The sequence below is a fragment of the Macrotis lagotis genome, chromosome 4 (genome assembly GCF_037893015.1).
Source record: "Macrotis lagotis isolate mMagLag1 chromosome 4, bilby.v1.9.chrom.fasta, whole genome shotgun sequence".
Classification (NCBI taxonomy): Eukaryota; Metazoa; Chordata; class Mammalia; order Peramelemorphia; family Peramelidae; genus Macrotis; species Macrotis lagotis.
The window spans coordinates 69,795,329-69,818,273 of record NC_133661.1 but is presented as its reverse complement, the minus strand read 5'-3'; the positions used below and the strand labels follow the sequence as shown (position 1 = coordinate 69,818,273).

The 22,945-nt window shown below is 35.6% G+C and overlaps 1 protein-coding gene across 10 annotated transcripts in view; it reads right to left on the bottom strand.

The window, feature by feature from the left end:
- MYO9A (myosin IXA) overlaps nucleotides 1-22,945 on the bottom strand; it is a 217,363-nt gene that overhangs the window by 176,176 nt on the left and 18,242 nt on the right. For 9 of the 10 annotated variants that reach the window (XM_074233066.1, XM_074233060.1, XM_074233061.1 and 6 more), the window contains exon 2: nucleotides 6,212-7,130. In XM_074233066.1, the coding sequence (XP_074089167.1) occupies nucleotides 6,212-7,051 (840 nt within the window). In that variant the 5' untranslated portion in view covers nucleotides 7,052-7,130. Of the gene's footprint in view, nucleotides 1-6,211; nucleotides 7,131-22,945 lie in introns of those variants that run through there. The other variant, XM_074233068.1, reaches the window with a different exon arrangement.

The following is a 22,945-nucleotide window of genomic DNA, read 5'->3' as shown; positions in this document are numbered from 1 at the left end:
CTTGCCCATTGTCTAGATACTATGAGTACCTTTCTTTGGTGCCCTCCCCCAACCAGCACTACACTCTATTTTCTATCTCCCCCTTTAGAAGGTAAGAAAGACAAATAACCAGGAACAGAAGGTATTCTCAAGAAGGGGAAGGCACTAGCATCTGTGGAGGCTCTGGAAAAGTTTAATGCAGAAGGTAGAATCTGAGCTGAGCCTTGAAGGAAACCAGATAAAGCTAAGAGATGGGGTGAGGAGCAGGAGCACTCTGGCATGGAAGGAAGCCAGCAGCGGGGAGAGTCGATATGCTATCCTATTCAAGAATCGGGATATAGTTCAGACTATAGATTGGATTGTGAGGAATAATATACAAAAACACTGAAACAATGGTGAAAGTACAGGTTATGAAGAAGCTTTAAAAGCTAACTAGGGAGGCGGCTAGGTGGGGCAGTGGATAAAGCACCAGCCCTGGAGTCAGGAGTACCTGGGTTCAAATCTGGTCTCAGATACTTAATAATTTTGCCTTGGGCAAGTCACTTAACCCCATTTGCCTTTCAAAAAAAAAAAAGCTAACCAGGGGGCGGCTAGGTGGCACAGTGGATAGTGCACCGGCCCTGGAGTCAAGAGTACCTGAGTTCACTTAATAATGACCTAGCTGTGTGGCCTTGGGCAAGCCACTTAACCTCATTGCCTTGCAAAAAAAAACAAAAAACAAACAAAAAACAAAAACTAAAAAAAGCTAAGGAGGAACCTGGAAGCAAGAGAGAGTGTCTGTGGCTTATTAGTGGAAAGGGATAGGAGAGTTCGAGAGGACTTTGGTCAGACCTAGATTTTATTAAGTCAACTTGGGGCAGTTAAGTGGCACACCGGCCCTAGAGTCAGGCGGATCTGAATTCAAATATGATTTCAGACAATTACCTAGCTGTGTGATCTGAGGCAAGTCACTTAAGCTCACTGCCTTGCAAAAAACAAAAAAACTCAAAAAACTAAACTAAAAAAAATTGTAAGCCTGAGTGAATGGGGTAAGGGTGGGGAGTTGGTACCCTCAATAGTAATAGGGAAATGAAGACGGGATGGCTTGGAAAGAAAAAAAAGAATGAGCTCTCTTTTGGATATGCTAAATTAAGATATCTAGTTTGAGATGTCCAAGAGGCAATAGGTGATATGGGACTTCAGATTAGGAGATAACATAGGACTAAATATATAGCTCTAAGAACCATCTGTAGAGAAATGACAAACCCACTGAAGCTGATGATATCAAGTGAGTTAGTATAAAGGGAAAAAAGAGGGAACAGGAAAAAGTCTTGGCATATCATTCATAACTAGGAGACATGAGGAAAATGAAGCTCAGCAAAGGAAACAAAAATGGACAGAGAGGAAGGAAATCAGGAGGGAGCATTGTCATGAAAAACCTAGAGAAATGAGATTATATCAGGAGGAGAGAATAATCAATAGTATCAAAAGATAGGGAGGATGGAGAAAGAATGAGGATTAAGAAAAAAGCCAGGGGATTTGGTGACTGAGATGGCCCTGACAAGGTTGAAAAAAGCAGCTTTAGTTGAATGATGAGGTCAGAACATGTCAGAGTTTAGAAGTGACTGAGTAGTGGGAGGCACCTGGATGTATGGCTTCCTCTAGGTGTTCAGCTACAAAAAGGAGGAGAAAGAGAGGATGAGAGCTACCTAGGAGAAGAAAAGAGTAAGGAAGAGCTTTTTAAAGGGGGAGAGACATGAGCATCTCCCAATCGAGGACAGAAGAATCACCATATTTGGACTCATAAGACCATGGTGTGTTTTGAAAAGTAGTTGAAATACCACTGATGAAAATAAAAATGGAAAAATAATACAAGATAAGACCAAATATAAACAGAGGAAATCAGCGTAGGAGGAGAAACGATCTTTAAAGTGTTGAGGGTTCCAATCTGAAGGAAAACATCTTATTTTTATATATCACTTTATTTATTACCAAAAAGTAACCAAAAATGTTAATAATAATAATAATAATAATAATGGATTTATTAACTTGTCCATTTAAATAATAGGGAATATTATTTAATGGAATATAGGATAATGAAGAAAATAATGGAATAATCTATAATGGCATCAAAGACATTCTTGAGATGAGAAGAGTTAAGTTTTCAAAGCAACATTTCACAATAGATTGTATCTATCAGTACACAATTGATTAAGATGTAGAGAATACAAGAACTTGATAGGTTTATTTTGGGCCTATTACAACAAGTTATCTCCCATGAAAGATTTCTTTAAGAACATATACATAATACTTTGAGGGAGGGCTAAAGGGTTCTTGTGCTACCTCCTTGTCCAAAGTTAATCATCTGGGAACAGGACAGCTAGATGGCACAGTGGAGAGAGCACCAACCCTGGAGTCAGGAAGACCTGAATTCAAATTCCGTCTCAGATACTTAATAATTACCTAGCTGTGTGACCTTGGGCGAATTATTTAACCCCATTGTGTTGAAAAAAAGCCAAAAGGTGAAAAAAGAGTTAATAATCTATTAGACAAAAAGAAACAATGCAGGCCCTAGGTAACCAAAAAAGTCAAATACCAAAGCCTCATAGTTGAGGGCAAATCAAGTTCTGGTATGAAAAAAACAATGCAGAGTTCCAAAAGTAAAGGTAGGGAAAGGAAGCAAGGCAGGAACATTCAGGGAAGTTATGGGCAGTAGTGCAACAGAACTTTAAAACAAACTGTAAAACAAACTCATGAATAAGCCAGTCTTGAGAACCAGGACCAAGATACATCCAGAAATACCAAACTGTAAATTAGAGATAAAAAGGTCAACTAATAATTAATGAAATTAGAAAAGTTGTCCCTATTTTCACATGCCTGCCTCTGAAATTGATGCTGTTTTGACACCACCACAAAACAGGTTGGCAAAGCAATGAGATTCCCACTAAATTTGTCCTTTCTGTAGCTTGTATTACTCAAGTCATCTGCTAGATATTTCCTTTTATTACAGTTTATTAATTTATATGCCTTACTTTCCCCTAAAGGACAGAAAGTTTCTTGAGGGTAAAGATCAGTCTTCATATATCTTTGCAATCACTTAATAACCTTGTACCCTCACAGACAGTATCAATGCAAGTCAATGTGTTAAATGAATGGACATAAACCACATGAAGACAGAAAAAATGAATACAGAGGAAGGTAATGCAAGATGAAGCTAAGTGGGTCCAGTGGATTAAGCATGAGATTTAGTCAGGAAGAAGTCACTTAAATAGCTCTTGGTCTCTGTTTCCTTAAAAGTAAAAGGAGAATAAGAATACCAACCATAAAGTTGTTCAAAGGATCATAGGAATTATTATACATCAAGTGCTGGCTAAGTGCTAACTATAATTATGATGATGGCAAGGGAACTCAAAACCACCCCTCATAAGATTAAAATGGCATTAAGGATCAAGAAAAGGAATAAACAAAGGATGACAACTTTTTAAATTTTTGAAGACCTTGTCACACTGGAGAGGGGAATTAAACTTGTTTAACTTCAAAGAGCAGAAGTGGAACCAAAGAGGGCAAATTACAGGAAAGTAGGTTTCAACTTTTTGTAAGGAAAAGCTTCCTAATAATTACATTCAGCCAAAAAGTAGGATGGGTTACATCCCATGGTAAAAAAACTTTCCCCAATCCTGAAGATGCTCAAATGGAAGGAGTTACTGCTCAGGGAGGGTTTGGACTAGTTATTAAAGTTCAACTTTAATAAGTCCCAAATCATAACCTCACTCTATCCAAGGATGGAAAGTATTAGAGAAGACACAGCAAAAGTAGATAATTATTTTAGGGCAGAAACCTGAACTTGAACACTTAGATTCTAAATTATAACATGTAAAAAAATTCAATGCAATGACAACACTGGATAAAAGTTTTGGTTAAAGGAACCAGGTTCTTAGGGGAAAAGATTTGGAAAATGTTGACTAATAGCATAGAAAATATACTATTTAAGTTATATATAAAATAAGTTATATACAATGCAGATGCAAATAATTCTATGCTTCCCTTAGTTCTCCTATCTTTCTGATTGCTCCTTCTCATTCTCCTTCACTGGAGTATCAATTATTCTAACTAAGGTTATTGCCTAAAGCTCTGGGACTTTTTCTCTTCTCTCTCCAATGATCTCATTAACTCCATTGAGCTCAATTAGGCTTTTCCCATCACTTGTCAAGATTACTGCAACAGACTTCTGATTAGTCTCTGCCTTAAGTCTCTCAGCAGTTCAATGTCTTCTATATAACCACAAAAATGACTGTCCTTAATACAGATCTGCCCTTCTCTCACCTGGTCTGATTAACTCTACCAGCTCCCCACTGTTTCTAGCAGCAGAGCTTTGAGAGCCCTCCGTAACATCACTCCAACCTACCTTTCTAGCCTCACTGAATCTGACTCCCTCTGCATCTTTTTGTGATCTAGGCAGACAGCTCTTCTAATTCTTACCCACCACCCTCCATCCTATAGCCCCCTTTGTGATGGTTGACCTTCATTCCTGGAATGAAATTCTTCCTCATTTTTGCCTCATATAATGCCTTTCTTCCTTCAAAGTCTGGCTGAAGCACGACTCTCTCCAGGAAATCTTTCTTCATCCTCTCCTGGGCTGCTGTCCACTCCATAAATGGCCTTGTACTTATTTGGAGCTATATTCTTTATGTTCACTAGGTACATCCTCATACACATGGATGAGTATGCGTATGTATGGGTGGGATGCAGACACACACAGACCATCGATGCACTTTTGGGGGCCCTTCTGCCTCTGGGAATTTTCTCTGGGCCTGGGATTCTCTCTCTGCCTATTGGTGTCCCTGGCATCCCCTAAGTGCCAACTTTTCCCAATCCTCTTCCTTCTATTCTATTATTTCTCATTGATGCCTTGTCTGATTTCACCAGCTCCTTGTCTCCTCCCTTCAACTATGAGACCCCTCCACTGGTGTCCCCAGTGCTTAGCCCAGAATCGGCACAGACAATAAAACCATGTAAAAGCTGGCTGACTGACCTAGAATGACAGCTTTCTGAAGAGGACTTCCAGTCCCAGCACAGAGACCACAACATAAGGAACCCTTAGAAAGCACTTACTGACTGGTTATCATTCACAAACAATACATGATACACTACAAGCTCAAAGTTTATCTCCCTATACAAGTAAAGGAGAAAATGAAAATCATGTGAAACATCCTAACAAGATATAGTTATCATACTGAATATTATGGGCATTCTTATCCTCAAAACAATGTTAATTATACTTTGAAATTTAGAATAAAAGTGATCCAAAGGTAGATTTTTATATATCAGTCTTATATTATTTGCTTCCATAAGCAAAAGACATTTTAAGAAATCTTTTTAAAAAATTATTGCAAAGTTCTCCTCACTCAAATTGTTTTCTAAGTTAAAGTTTTGTTTAAAATAGATTTTGTCAATGAAAAAGCTTTGAGAAGGATCAAACTAAGCCATGTCTAAGACTTTTTTCCATCTCTGGCAATCTGTGATTGAGTAGTTTATCATAAGCATGCTTTCAAGTCAAATTATTACCCTCTTTATTTTTACTCCAGACCAAAAGAGTTTGCTTTCTTTTCTTTGAATACCAATAAGGTTATTTTTGAAAGCATATTTTTAAATGATAAGAAGAAAGTAATACAGGGCAGCTAGGTGGCACAGTGAACAGAGCACCAACACTGAAGTCAGGAAGACCTAAATTCAAATCCAGCCTCAGACACTTAATTGCCTAGCTGTGTGACCTTGGCAAGCCACTTAATCCCATTTGCCTTGCAAAAACCTAAAAAAAATTTTTTTTTAAATAGTAATGCTATTTTGTTGTAAAATTCTGTTGGGCTTACTTTTTTAAGCAGCTTTAATTCATAGGAGAGACACTAGGACTAAATACAGAGGCATAAACCATATATCCAGCTTCAGATTTTGATAATATACCATTCTCTTTACATAATGCATATGTATCCTTTAATCTATAGAATTTATTTTTCTTCTCTCCTCCTACTGGAAGAATTTCAGTTTTTTTCTCATGCATATGTATTGCCTAGCTATGACCTCTGAAACTGTGCCCCCCAACACTAGCACTTGTATCAGACTACAGTATTATGCTCCAATGCTGCCTGTACTATTTCTCCACTAACAACTGTCTTAATAATCAATAAAGATAAAAATACAAATCTCACTTGTTAAGTGACAAATTCAAAAATAGTGCAATAGTTCTACAACTTACCTCTAGTACTGGTCCAGCTCCAAGAATTATGTGCTCTATTCCACTAGCAAATCCTTTTTGGCTGAGAGTAGTAAGATGGTGAATTAGAAAGTTTGTGCTTTGAGTCTTCCCAGAACCACTTTCCCCTGAAATAACAATGCACTGGTTCTTTTTGCGCTGAAGCATAGCATGGTAAGCTACATCTGCCACAGCATAAATGTGGGGTTCAAGTTTTCCCATCTCATGGTTATCATACATTTTGACATATTTAGGATTATAAATAGGAAGAAATTTAAACGGATTAATTGCGATTAAAATGTTACCAACATAGGTATAAATTTTTCCTTTTTTAAACCGATTTCGAAGGTTTTCCAGAAGTGTTTTCTCATTCAAAATGGGTAAATTACATAAATCATCATAATCCTTCTGCTGTGGTTGAGGAAGGAAACCTCGTTCCACCATCCTCCTTCTTTCTTCAGTAACATGCAGCCAGGACTGAAGATTACCATAATGGATGGAGCCATCAAGATTTTTCTCTCTCAAAAGGAATCGGTAATCCTCCTCACTCAACTTGTTTTCTAAGGCCATTCGTGGCCACATCAACATTCGCTGAACAGGACAATCTGAGGGATTCAAAATCCATTCTTCACCACATTCTTTTACTTCAGCGAGAACATAACATTTTGTTTTGTCAAGTTGGAGTCTGTTAATGAGGGAACTGATCACTTCCACAGCAGTTGAGTTTTTTTCAGCTGGAATTGGACAATAGATGGTGCCTTCTGAAATTGATCCAGTATAAATATGTAATATGTGATCATTGTCCTCACAGCGTCGTCTTCCTCCAAAATCATTTAAGTTCATTTTGGATGATCAAGATCATATTCCATCAGAATTAATAATGTATATATTTAGAATTTTTCCAAACACAATAGATTCAAAACTGTAAAAACAAAAATGCAAAAAGACATCAGATTAGAATATCTTCAATACACTTTAAAATTTTTACTAATACTTTTTAATAGAAAAAGAATTAATCATATAAAACCACATTTCCTTTTATTGATTTATCATAGAATCTTAAACAGACATCTAATCCAAGTAGTACAATAATATTTATAGACAGAGAAACTTTTGAACAGAGAGATGAAGAGACTTGTTCAAGGTCATATAGCTAATTGTTGATAGGGCTAAGATTCAAAAGTACCTGTGTCTTGCTTTTTTTCTAGCATAATATTAAAACATTCAACACAATGTGGGATATACAGATGTAAGTCAAACTGTGAAAGGTAATTCAAAATGGAGACACAAATCAAAGAGAGGAAAAACAAACAATATGATCATAGATCCAATCATATTCCACTTGCAGTTGCTTTAAATCACTACTAAAATGAGTATCTTTTCTCAATATTGACCATATCATGTCCCAACTGATATGAAAATTTTAAATTCAGAAATAAGAAATCTTAACTCACAAATTCTTGATGATTTATCATAGCTAATTTCACCATGAGATTTACCAACTATATCTATTTATCTATCTAGCATCAGAAAAATAATCCCTTTATTCACATTAATAACAGTCTGGACCATGGACTCAAAATAGCAGACAACAATTCTATCAACGATTTATTATGTAATCTTTACAAAGTTAACTCCATGAGAAACTCAAAATAAAACAGCTCCTCTAGGTTTTCACTTCATATAAATAAGACTAAGGTAATTATGGAAAATAACAGAATACACAACTTTTAAAATTTTTGATGGAGCTGTGAACTGGTCCAAACATTCTGGAAAACAATTTGGAGTCATATTTTAAAAAATAACTACATGGGAAGTAATAAGTATTGATGTAGTACCCATGATAGACTAGGCACTGTTGCTCAACACTTTATATCAGTATCTCATCTGATCCTCACAACAATGCTATAAAGGAGGCTTAATCACAATCACATTCAATTTATAGTCGAGAAAGCTGAGGCAAACAGAAGCCAAATAACTTGTACAAAGTCGCATGGTTACAGAGTGTTTCAAGTCACTGAAGGCAGTGTTTTATCCATTGCATTACCTAATAAAGGGTACCTAGCAATACTACTATGAGGTACATACTGTCAGGATGGTCAAAGATGGAAAAAAATAATGTCCCAAAAGTGTCCAAGCAGGAATCCATCAACTGGGGAAATTAAAATTAAATATACCATGGAAACTAAACAAACTGTGTTATGGAACTGTTATACAATGTTACTACCAAAAAATATAACCGATAAAACAGCAAACGGGCAAAGTGAAATAAGAGCAAAAACAGAATAAGAAGAGTAATCAGAATAATTATGTACAGTTATATACTAATAAAAACAGATCACAAAAGAAATAGAGGAATGCCTTCAAAAATATAAAATATTCCAAATATCAGATGACCATATAGAGACCTTAAATAGCTCAACTGCAAAAAATCAATTAGATATAGCTGTAAACAACTACCAAAAAAAAGGGAAAACCCTTAGACCTGATAAGACTCACAGAAGTGTTCCATCAAACTTTTAAGAACAGTTTGTGCCTATACTTCACAATTACTCTCAAAACAACTGATTAAGAATCTTTTCTTAAAATTTTGGTTGTTTTTTTTTTTGCAAGACAATGGGGTTAAGTGACTTGCCTAAGGTCACACAGCTAGGTAATTACTAAGTGTCTGAGGTCATATTTGAACTCTGGTCCTCCTGACTTCAGGGCTGGTGCCCTATCCACTGTACCACCTAGCTGCCCCTACAGAATCATTTTTTCAAGAAAAATATAGAATTAATTAATACCTTATACCAGGGAAAGATAATATAAAGGAAACTATAAGGCAATATCACTAATGAATATTTTATAATCAAATAGGATTTATTCTAAGGATGCAAAGGTGGTTCTACATTAGGAAAAATAACCAATATAATTAAACATCCCAAATTACATGATTACCTCAACAGAAGCATAAAAATCCTCTGACAAAATACAACATTTTTGCACAGGGCTAAAAATCTTTGTACAGGCAGACAGACAGACCTTTTTTAATATCATAAAGCAGTATTAACTGCAACAGAGTCTTGATTTTCCCCATTAATACAGAAATGAAATACTCTCCCCAATATAATATGAAATCATACTGGAATCGTTAGCAAGACAAAAAAGTAATTTAAGGAATAAAAAGGAGATAACAACAAACCCTATTTGCTGATTATTTGATGGTTTACTTGGAAAACCCCAATAAATCAATAAGACAATGAGTTATAGGCTACCAACAAAATTCTCAAAAATCAACAGCGTTTGATTATAATAAAAAACAATACAAGGGAATAATAGACAGGGAAATCCATTCCAAAGAATAACAAAATGCTTACATGGGGATATCTAGAGATCAGACTCCCAAAGCACACAAAAGCTTTGCATAGATTCAATTAAATAGAGTCCTTACTCCTTAAAGAATTAACCAACTTAAATAGCTGGAGGAAAATTCAGGGCTCATACTTAGGTTGTGCCAATATAATAAAATTAACAATTCCACCAAAATTGATTTACATTTCTAATGCTATACCAATCAAATTAAAAGAGATTCCTTTACAGAACTTGATAAAATACAAAATTTATTTAGAAAAACAAAAGATCTAGAATATGAAAGGAAATGATGGGGGGAAAAAAAGTAAGAACTAAGGAAGAATAGCATTTCCAAGTCTCAAATTATACTATAGAGCAGTAATCATCAAAAACATGATATTGGTTAAAAAAAATTCAATGGAACAGACTAAGATAAGGGAAAAATCAAACAAATGACTTCAATAACACAGTTTTTGATAAAGTAGAAAACGACCTGGAAGAAAATAGGTTTAATCTAACATATTACACCCATTCCACAAAACATTCTATATAGAGGTTGCCTTAATAGGAAAAAAAACCGTTCATGAACTTCTCATTTTTATGTGTTAGAGATATATTCTAATCAAAAAAGATATAGAGGTAATTCAAAAGATTAAATAGATAACTATATTTTAAACTGAAAAGATTCTGCAAACCACATTAATGCATATTGGGTTAAAAAAAGGAAGTGGTCAAATGAGGAAAAAAATTTCTCTCAAGGATTTGTCATCCAAGATATATGATTAATAAAATACGTGTGTAAAACTAATAGCCATTCCCCAATAGATAAATGATCAAAGGAAATGACAGTTCTCAAAAGAAAAAATCAAATATTATATAAATAAAGTAACTGTTTGAACCAGAGATAACTAGATTTCCCCAATGAAACCATTGATTAGGAAAAAATATCTCCTATGCTCCAAAATAGAAGCTCTTTTGTGATAGCTAAAATTGAAAACATGGATTGAGAAATGGTTAAATTGTGCTTCATGAATACATCATGGAATGGCACACAGTAAGAAATGTGTGTGATGAATACTATATGGACTAATGCAGGGTGAAGGAAGCAGTCAAGAAAATAATTTACAAAGTAACAATGTAGATTGGAAAAAAATCAAAAAATCAAAAGTAAATTAGTAACTTTATAAAGATCAAGAAGGATTCAATTGAAGAGATGTGAGAAGACTCCCCCTTCTCCTCCAATCCAGTACTGGGGGATGGGAGGTCCACATATAGCACATTTTTCAGAATTTTGCAATGGATTGACCAGTTATGTTAATTCCCCCCCCCTCATAATAACAATAATAAAACCATTTTCCTATGGGTGGCTCTTGAGGAAGGAGTGAAGGGATATATATATGATACTGTAGTGATAAAAAAGAAAATATCAATCAAAAGTTCCTTTAAAACAGAATGGAGTTGCATATATACACCCAACAAAAAAATCAACAATCTAATCAATACTAGAAAATATCGTATTCAAAATAACTACAGTATGATAAAATATCTGCCAATCTAACTATAGATTCAGAACTTATCTGAATAAAACTAAAAAAATTTTTTTTGCAGAAATGTAAAAAAAGGGGAGACCAGTTAAGATCCCAGAATAGGAGAGAGAGAAAGGCAGCCAGTCCCCAGACAAATGCTCTTATTATAAAAATTTGTTTTCCAATTACATACTACATTTCTACCAATCGTTTTTTGCAAGGTTTTGAGTTTTACAATTTTTCTCCCTCCCTTCTCTCCTCCCTCACTCCAACAGAAGGCAATCTGGTAGTCTTTACATTTACTTCCAAGATATGTAGATTGAAATTTAATGTATTGTGAGAAGAACCAGATTCAAAAGAAATAATGGTCTTTGTTTAAGCTCCATAGTTCCTTCTCTGGATGGTATTCACTGTCACAGATACCTAAAATTGTCCCTGATTATTGCATTGATCGAATGAGCAAGGCCATCAAGGTTGATCATTGCCCCGTATAATTGTTAGTGTGAACAATGTTCCTCTGCTTCTGCTCATCTTACTCAACATCAGTTCATGAGAGTCTTTTCCAGGCTTCTCTGAATTCCCATCCTTCCTGCTTTGTAATAGAACAATAATGTTCCATAACATGTGCGTGTGTGTGTGTGTGTGTGTGTGTGCATACCACGATTTGTTCAGCCATTCCCCAGGTGATGAACATCTCCTCAATTTCCAATTATTTTGACACTACAGAGTTGCTACAAGTATTTTTGTACATGAGGGATTTTTACTTTTTCATGGTCTCTTCAGGGTATAGATCCAGTAGTGGTATTGCTGGATCAAAGGGAATGCATATTTTTGTTGCCCTTTGGGCATGATGCCAAATTGCTCTCCAGAAAGGATGGATGAGTTTACAGCTCCACCAGCAATGCATTAGTGTCCCAGATTTCCCACATCCCTTCCAACACTGATCATTGTCCTTTCTGGTCGTATTGGCCACTCTGAGAGGTGTGAGGTGGTACCTCAAAGATGCTTTTTTTAAATTTGGATTTTTCTAATCAATAATGATTCGGAGCAATTTTTCATATGACTAGTTAGTTTTGATTTTCTTGCCTGAGAATTGACTTTGCACATAGCCTTTGACCATTTGTCAACTGAGGAATGACTTGCTTTTTTATAAATTTGACTTGGCTCTCTCTATATATTTTAGAAATGTCTTTGACCAGAAACACTAGTTTACCAATTTACTATATTCCTTTTGATATTAGTTACAGTAGTTTTGTTTTTACAAAAAAGTTTTAATTTAATGTAATCAAAATTATCCAGTTTGTTTTTTTATACTGTTCTCTATCTCTTCTTTGGTCATAAATGACTCCCCTTTCCATAGATCTGACAGGTAAACTATTCCTTGTTCTCCTAATTTGCTTATAATATCCAGATAACTACTCTTAACAATTCTCTCAGTCAAGGCCCAAATTGAGCAGTGAAGGGAAAATCTAAGGCAAAATCACAATGAATCATGTTTTAAGCATAAGATCACAAATTTCCACCCAAAGACAAGTGACTGAGGCAGGAAATAGGGAACAGAGGAGAAATGGATCTCAAAGGAAGATCCCAGAAGCAAAAGAATATCAGGACACCAGATAAGATTATAGCATGATATTATGGCAGCGAATGATCCTGCCAGAAGCAAGCAGACCCGACGAAACACAAAGTCCCCAAAATGGATATGGGGCCGGAAGAATGACACATTCTTCTGGGGTTTTTTTCTGAACAAAGTAACAAGCATTTATGAAGTATTATCTATTTATGCATGGTAGGGATACAAAGAAAGGGGGGGGGGGAAGCCCCGCTCTTCAAGAGCTCACAGTCTATTGGAAACTACAGGAAAACCAGAATAAACTGGAAGACTCTCAGAGGGGAGGCACTTGCACAGAAGGGGAGTCAGGAAGGGAGTCTTGTAGAAGTTGAGGCTAGAGGGAAAGCAAGAAGATAATGAGACTGGATCAAAAATGGGGGTCATCTAGGGAAGGTGTTTCAGAGTTGGCAGAGGGTCACATGTTAAGAACAAAAAGGAAGCCGCTGTCACTGGCTTACAAAATACATGGAGGGGAGTAAGGTCTAAGAAAACTGGAAAGGTAGGAGGTGGTCAAGTTATAAAAAAGAATGTAGTGGTAACTGGGGATGACATGGTCAGTGAACACTGACGGCTGAATGAAGCATGCAATGATAGCAGCCAGAATTAAAAGGCAGGAAGACCAACCAGATTGGTAATGTAATAATCTGAATTTGTGTCCAGGCTCTGTTATGTACCTTAGGATCAGAGACTGGAACTCCTCTGCTCAAAAAGTTTCTCAAGCTCCCTATTGCTTCTAGAATGAATAACAAACTCCTCTGACTGGCATTTAAAGTCCTTCACAGTCTGATTCTGCTATATTTTCCCCTGGTTTATTACAATTAATCCCCATCACCTTCCTGTCCAACAGGTCTGCTTGACTTTTCTTCTTCCTAAGCAATATCCCATCTTCCATCTCTGTACTTTGAAAGGGCTTTCCCTCTTGCACAAAACACTCTCCCCTTACCTCTTATCCTCTTAAAATCCTACCTTCATTCAGATCTCAGTTCAACTGCCAATTCCTGTATCATGAACTTTTCTGATCCCCCACTTGCTATTAGCTCTATCATCTCCAATATTATTTTGACTTTGTTTTACATGGCATTTTATATTTAATTATGTGCAATGTTATTTAATTCCCTCCAATAAAAAACTAAGTTCTGGAAAGAAAATGAGTTTTTTTCTTTGTCTCACGAGCATCCTTAGCATCTAGACACAACATCTAAAACATAAATGTCTATTCAATAACGGAGAATTGGGCTACTTTATTTTTAGTAACATTTTAAAATATATACTTTTTCCTAAAATCCAACTATTTTATAAAATTTTACTAGAATACTTTGCATTCTGTTAAGTCATTTATAAAAGTCCTATAAAAAAGTGACTTTTTTATTAATATTTTATTTTTCCAATTACATATCATGAAAGTTTCATTCATATATATATATATATATATAATATGCACATTTTTAAGTTACATATTTTCCTTCCATCCACCCTTCGCACCCCCTTCCCCTCAATGGCAAGCAGTCAGGTAACTATTGAACAAAGACATTTGTTTAACATGTTTACAAATTAGTCATTTTTTGGTATGACGAATTAGGATTAAGGGCAAAGAAAGAAAACCAGGAGAGGAAAAAAATATATAAGAGAACTTGGTGGCACAGTGGATAAAGCACCAGCCCTGGAGTCAGGAGTACCTGGGTTCAAATCTGATCTCAGACACTTAATAATTACCTAGCTGTGTGGCCTTGGGCAAGCCACTTAACCCCATTTGCCTTGCAAAAAAGAAAAAAAGTGAATGTAGTGTTCATTTAGATTTTGAAGGTTTTTTTTGGTTTATTTTGTTCCCCCCCCTCTGGATATGGATAGCATTGTTCATTGATCTCCTAGAGTTGTCCTAGCTCTCTGAACTGCTGAGAGAAGGCTGCATCCAGGTTGATCAACTGGCGTTGTTGTTACATTGTTCTCTTGGTTCTGCTCCCTTCACTCAGCATCACAGTCCCAACCATTTATGATTCCTTATAGAACACTAGTATCCATAGCATTCATATGCCATATTAACTTGTTCAGCTATTCTACAAATGATGGGTATTCCCTCAACTTCCAATTCTTTGCCACTACAAAAAGAGCTGCTATGAATATTTTGGAACATATGGGACTCTTCCCATTTTTTTATGATTTCTTCTTCATACAGGTCTAAGTATTGGAATTTCTGGGTCAAAGGGTATGATCATTTTAATGCTTTGGGCATAGTTCCATATTGCTCTCTAAAATGGTTGGATCAGTTCATAACTCCACCAACAATGCATTAATGTCCTAATCCTCCCCCAACACTAATTGTTTTCACTTTTTGTCATCTTAGTCAATCTGATAGGTGTGGGTAATAACTCAATTGTTTTAATTTGCAAAAAAAATGACTTTAGAAGAAAAATATTTTAAAATATTCCAAATTCAACATTTAATTCATATAATTAAAAGGTGAATGAACAGTTTTTTCATTCATTTCCCTTTTAACAAAATAAGATCTCCTTTGGTTTCTATTTTGGACTTAGAAATGATTCAAGAACTAAACTGACAAAATAAGAAAGCAACAAGTTAATAATTACCAAGCATTCATCATTTTGATCACATTTTATTTATTCTATCAGAGCATCCCAAAACTTAATTACACTTCACATTATTTCTCCAAGTGAAATAAAAATCACATCAAAACAATCTATTTTATTAAATTTTTCTTTAGTTCTGAAAACTCATGGAAATGTCAATGTTTCAAAAGAATAATCTTACAGTTATCTCTTACAGAACAAAAAGGGGAAATTATACACATTAATGTTTCCTGTAATGTGGTTAAAAAAATCACTAATCAGAAATAACCTTTTTTTGATTTAATAAAGAATAGGAATGCATAATAGCATCCCTGAAGCATTATATAAAGCTAACAGCAAAAAAACTGCACAATAACTTATTATAAAGAGAAACTAGGTTTTGCTGAGCTATAGTATAAATTACATCCAAATAAATTTGCATTCTTACTGTAAAACTCTATATTAAACAAACAAGTAGTAAAGTCTCTGATCAGAAAATGATATTTGCTAGAATTAATTCTATAATATAGTACAACAAAGATCATTTTCCTAGTCATCAGATCAGTCTGAGGAAAATATCACTAGACATCATCCTTTGGAAAAGCATAGCTAAAAAGGTAAGGGGGAAGGCTTTCTGTGCTTCCAAATGCCAACCTTCAATGTTCTTCAATATGCTATACCTTTAATTCACTAATATAATAAAAAATATTTCAATCATTTCCTGGTTTTAGGGAAATGGAATTCCACACCACCATTAATAAAGTGTATCATTAAAGCCAAGTACTGAGGCAGCTAGGTGGCGCAGTGGACAGAGCACTGGCATCAGGGGGACCTGAGTTCAAATCCTGCCTCAGACACTTAATAATTGCCTAGCTGTATGACCATTGGCAAGCCACTTAACCCCACTGCCTTGCAGAAACAAAACAAAAAAAGTCAAGTGTTATAGACCTCTTGTTGTAACTTCAAAAAAGTTTTTAATTATCCCAATGAGACAAATAAAACAGAAAATAAAATAACAAGATATTTGCGTTGGATCATTAAGTCCTTTCACATTATTAGGAAACAGATTTGTCCTGATTAGTAAAATGAACACAAAAAATTCAAGCTTCCAGAATCCAATATCCTTTTCTCCTACATGTAGAAAATGGCTCCTGTAAAAAGGAACAATTCACAAGCACTATTAAGTACCTACTACAAATAGTTGCTTAAAACTTCACTAAAACTTTTAGGATATGCCATATATACCAAGTTATGTAAAGAAGGTGCATAGTTCAAAGAGAAAAGTAACAAATAGAATCTGACTACTAAGAGTTTACATACTAATGGGGAATACAATATCTACAGGCTAAGTTAAAACAATATAAAATAAGAAGAGAGCACAAATGACTAAGAGAATCAGAAAAGAATTCCTATGGAGTTCAGCCAAGAAGCTAAGAATTCTAAGAAACAAGTAAGGAGAGACTCCTTCAGGGCAGGGGCTATAATTTTATTTTATTTGTATCCCAGGTACTTAAGACAGTATCTAGCAAACATTGAACAAAATGAACATCGTGTGACTGAATAGAAATGGAGTTGAACTTGCAAGTTCTAGAAGTAGAATGCATACCAGCTTGGCTGGAATGCAGAATAAGGAAGAGAATGGTTTAAGAGCTGTGTGAAAAGGCAGACTGGAGCCAGTTGGGGTCACTGGAGAATCCTGGTCTGGAGAATTTGTTCAGATCTGTGCTTCTGGAAGACTGTTTTAGCAGGTCTGTAGAGGATTGGGGCACTGGAGGGATGAGAGACTGGAAAGAGGAAGATCTACTGCAGCAGCCCATGAGAAAAGTTAAGAGCCTGGATGTGAGTAAAACAAGGATCACAGATGCAAAAATTGTTGTGGTAGGAGAACCAACAAAACCTGGGGACATGATTGATATGTGAGGGGAGACAGAATGAAATTTAGGGATGACTCAGTTGAGAACCTGAGAGACTAGAAGGATAGTAGGATCATTAACCAAAAGAAAAGAAGTTAGCCTAGTGCCTTGCTTGGGGGAGGGAGAGATTATGGAGAAGATAATGAGTTCAGCAGGGGACATGATGAGTTTCAATTATCTACAGGATCATCCAGGTTGTGGAGCCAAACAGGCAGTTGTTGATGTAAAACTGAACCTCTGGAGGAAGATAGTCTAGATATACAGATATGGAAATCTGCATAGAGATAATTAAAACCATGAGAGCTGATGAGGTCACTGAAAATGAGGAAATAAATGAATGCTTACAGACTGAAAACTTAAACAAGTTTATATGAGTATGTGAATAACCCTAAATTGGGCAACAAACTAGTTCAGCACCTAGGATAGAAAAGGGAGAATACTATACCCAAGCACTTTTCATAATAAAGGGCAAAGATATTTACAAAAATAAATTCCAACCCAAGAAATGTGTCAGCAATAGATTTAAAGTGTTAGGTACCTACCATGAATATTTGCTTTTAGAACATTTACAGATAAGTAGTGAAGAATATAGTAGTACATATTATTCTACGTAGTTTCTTCAAAATACCTTCCTAATGAAGATTGTAAAGTTTATCGATCTGTCCTCTCTCTCATTTGAAAGTTTCAGTACAGCAGGTAAATATAAGAAGTTTTATTTTACAAAATTATATACACTATTACCCTTCTTAAGATAATGATAAGAAAATGATAGATGTGTTTTGCCCCCAGCAAAGGACACTGACTTTATGATCAAGCTATGCTTTCCACCTCCGCTCTAGGTAACTCTCTTGGACTATAAATTACAGAGGTGGTGATGAACTGAATTGGGAAGAGGAAATTTTCTCACCTAAGAGTTTCCTATACCAATAAAAATCATAGCTCCAGTCTGGTACCTGTCCCTAGGCACCAATATTGGAAATGTATATGATCATACTTATTGAGCAAATCTGTTAAACTAAAGAGAGGAAAAGAAATGCACTAGCTTAAGAATTTCCTACAAACTATAAACTTATGTGGCTGATGGATTTTTTTTTTAAGTAATCTTGGCATATTCTACTGGAAAGAAAATGAAATCTATTAGATAAAAAAATGTGACAGTCCCCAACACTATTTTAAGCTATTGCTTTTAAAATTCACTGATTCTTTATTTTTATCTACTAAACTACTAATTTAAAGGAAATAGTGCTGAATGCTCTAATTGACCCTGTTCTTTTCCTTCCCAAGAGTTGGTCTCTATAATTAGCCCACTCTAGTTCAGCCCAAGGAATAACATCAGAAGCAAGTCCTTTCTGAACCACACCCTACTGGCCACAGCAACTGGCACATATTGTTTCTCCAGATTAGCACAGAACTTCAGAATTAACCAGTTCGTAGCAGGCAACGAGAGGGAGGTTCACCAAGATACGCTAGTCCCACTATCATAAACCCACCTTTTGAGAGGGACCAGTGAATAACTGTTACATAACAGTGGAATTGCTGCTAAATAATTTAAACCAAGATCACTTCCTGGTTCATTACTCAATTAAATCTGGTAAAACAGCCAGAAACAGGAAATAACAAGGAAAAGCTATAACATCATGTGGGAGCAGTAAGAGGGAAACTTTTAAGCTATGTAACAATTAGGACAGCAATTCAGAAAGAATAAATTTCTTTAAATGTAGCAGAGGAACACTTTGCCTTAATAATAAGGTTCAACACAGAAAATATACTGTGATGAGAGCAGCAACCAGGGACAAATAAATAGATTGGACTGATTTCTAGCAGCACAGGAAGGGATGCTGTTCTCAGGCAATCCGACAAAATATCCACAGAATTCATGGGCACAGAGAGCTTACAGAGACATTAGAGATCACTTAATTTAGTGGTCCCAAATCTTTTTTTTATGAAAACCAGTGCATCCAACACTTTTACTCAGAATGTTCTTAAAGGCAGAAAAAAATTCAAAGCTGTTACTGAGTACCTTCAACTCCCTTAGCCCACCCCTTCCCTCTTCACCTTTCTCTCAGATCAGTGGCCTCCAAAGTAGGGTGCAGAATACATCAGAACTTTAATTTTTATATATAAATTTTAATATAAATTTTATTTTAATATAATTTCATTTATATTTAATATAATTTTGTTAATATAATGAACAGAAAACAACTTTAATTTTTATTTTAATATAATTAACTTTTACTAATTTATTAATATAAGAACTAATACTAGCACACTCTACTGTCACATATAGTTCTTGAATGTTATTTTATTTTTTTCAATGATATGAAAAGGTGAAAATACTTTTTTTAAGTTTTTTTGAGTTCCACATTTTTCTCCCTCCCTCCCTTCACTCTACGCTCCCCATGACATTGAGTAATCTGATATGTCATACACATCCAATCAAAGTCAAATATCATATTGCATGAAAGGTCTTTGAACAGAGGAGCAGGAGTTCTAAAACATGGTTAGAAGGAACAGTGGGCATTCACACTTATTCATTCAAAATAAGAGTAAATGAATCTGGTTAAATGAATTTATGTTTAATTTATCTGGTTTTACCACCTAAAGGATTTAACAAACTAAGAATTGAAAGTCATACTAATAATTCGAGCAAAAGCAAACAGTAATGATGAACTACCCCTATTTACAATGCAATGAGACAATAATTATATTTGATAAAACAGCCAAAAATATTTGAAATTATCAAGATTTGAAATATGAATTAATATCCACCATCATTAATAATGAACCTCACTCATACTGCACCAGTGACAAAAAAACTTTTACTGATATAACCCTAATGGCTAATACCCTCCCTCTCCCTAACCTTATATTTATTTTGTATTTTTCCTATATATATATATATATATAGAGAGAGAGAGAGAGAGAGAGAGAAAGAGAGAGTCTTATATTCCTAGCACCTACCAGAGGGCTTAGTACATAAGAACTTTGCAAAATTCTCCAAAGAATGACTTTGCCGTGGATGGGGAATGGTTCCAAGTTTTGTCCTGAACTCAATCCCATTCCTTTATCATTGAATGAATGAAAAAACATATATAAGTACTTACTATATGCCAAACACTGAATTCCTTCAAGATCCAGCTAAATTCTACCTTCTATGGCACAGATATCACAGGCAAAACTCCTGGATGCAGCTTGGCCAGATTAAAATGTAGTTATTCAACAACACAGATAATGTGAACTGAGGGTTTTCTGAGTCAATCTAGTGTCAATCCAGGGCAACAGGGATCAGCTCTAATGAAACTTGATACCACTGATCTTCAGAAAGCCCCTCACCAATCTTTGCCTTCATCCTTGTGGCCTCCTTTGGTTGATTATTTCCATTTATCCTGTACATCTTTTTTGTTCACATTGTTGGGAAGTTGTCTCTCCATCAGACCATAAATTTACCTTTCTTTGAATTCACAGTACTGTTATCACCTACTATATAGAGTAGGCATGTAATTAAGGTTTAATGACTAGAAAACTATAGACAGTGGATGGGGTTGATGGGAACAAGGTTGAGGGGTGCTTAGGCATCAGTAGGTGAGAATGGAGGGAAGAAATGGGTTGAAACAGGCCAAGACTGGGGAAGATAGTAAGACCAAGAGGAATATGGAAGGTAATATACAGCATGGCAAATTTTTAAATTCAAGTGATCTTCCATCTACCTGGAAGACTAGAGCTGGCACTTCCTGACTCATTGGTCTTCCTCTTAACCTGACCATCCAGAATGGAATTAAGAAACCCAGAGCTGGGCAGAAAATAAAGGGGTGTGACTAAAAGATCAAAACTGTGCATCATAAGGTAGGCATATGGTAGGCAAAAATAAGCTACAGAATTATTAGTGCAATGAACTGTGTAGCCCAAAGCAGGGAACATATCATTCAAAAGGCCAGAAAATTAAGTGAGCTAGCTAAGTAGTAAGACACTACAGTACTACTGCCCATCCAGAGAGAAGTAAAGTCTGTCCTGGGTAGATTCCTTTTGAAGAAAAGACAAAGAGATCTAAACAAGAGTAAACAGGATAAGAAGGCACAGATGGCTTGGAATCTGCAAAAAAAAATGAAATAGGCACCCTAGAGAGATCAGAGATCTACTGAAACTTTGAAGTGACAGATTTGGCCACAAAATGAAGAGGAAAAAAATAACTTCACAGTTTCTTGCCTAGAATGCTGGATGAATAATCTACCACTGAAAGAAATGGGATAATCTAGGAGAAAAGATTGATTTAGAGGGTGAGATACCAAGTCTGCTGTAGAATGATATGGGTAGAATGCTGTAGAAAGGAGTGAGTATGAATTAAAATTGCCTGAATTTGGCATAAAGGAGGTCACCAAAGAACCTCAAGAGAGCTATATAGAAGATGACTAAGAAAAAAGGAAAACAAATTAATTGGGGCGGGGGGGGGGGGGGCGGCGGGAGGGAGTGAACATGGACTATAAACTTCCTGAGGGCAGGGCCAATCTTGTGGCTTGAATCCTGAGCCCTAAGGACAAATCCTTACAGATGATATTTGTTACTGAATTTAACCAATAGCATAGACTACATATTTAGGAAGGTTCTAGCAGTGAAGAGTCTAAGAAATGAGAACCTGGTTCTGACTTGGGTTTGGTGAAGGCAGGTACAGATTCCAATGCACAACCCAATAACTGGGTCAGGATCATTCTCAGGAAAAACACTCCAAGACCTAAAGGCAACGATAGCTTGTGGAACCTAGACTTGCATCTAGGATTCCCCTCAAAAATCAGTCTCTACCTTCACAAAGTTCACCATCATCTGCTCACTTACTGAACATCCTAAGGAATTTCATTTTAGTCCTTTATAACTGATACTACTCTAATGTAATGAAAAACCAGGTTCTTTCCCTAAAGAACATCATTTGGATATTTGGAGTTGGATCCAAGAAGATTAGGATTTTGTCCAAAAAGGGTACTAATCCCATAAAAACACAATTCATGAGACACTAGATTATAGTAGGAACATCACGTAGCCTTAAATCATTTAGGTATTTATCATAATATATTAATATTTTTCTGTACTAATCTTTTAAAATTTGTAAGTTTCTTTTTTCATTTGAAAGTTAAGTGTTGAAACATACTATGAGATAAGGGAGGCTCAGTGGAACAGTGGATAGAGCACCAGCCCTGGAGTCAGGAGAACCTGAGTTCAAATCTGGCCTCAGACACTTAATTACCTAGCCATGTGACCTTGGGCAAGTCACTTAACCCCATTGCCTTGTAAAACAAAAACAAAAACAAAAAACAAAAAAAAAATACTATGATAGACTAAGTTCTTCTCAACAATAGAGTAATCAGTAGGCAACACCTTCACCAACAACAAGCCAGGGATCAGACCCCAGGCCCAGCAAAATAAAAGCTTGGATCTATACTCCATATACCCCAGGAGCAGAATTACAACAACAATGATGAGCAAAAAAGCTAAAGGAACACTCACTATCGAAAAGTACTTCACAGGTTTTAATGCCATGTCTGAATGATAAAGCAGTGAAAAATCACTCAAGTAGAAGTATCAAGAGTCTATAAATTGGACTCAAATCCAAAAGCCCATCAAAGAGCTTAAAAAAGAATTTAAAAACCAAAGAAGAGAGGAAGAAGAAAAAATGGAAAAAAAGAAATGAAAGTCATGCCGGAAAATTGTGAAAAATTGACCAGAGAATTCAACACTTTTAAAAAGGAAACACAAAAGGTGATTGAAGAAAATAAAATCCTAAAAATTAGAATAGAACAGCT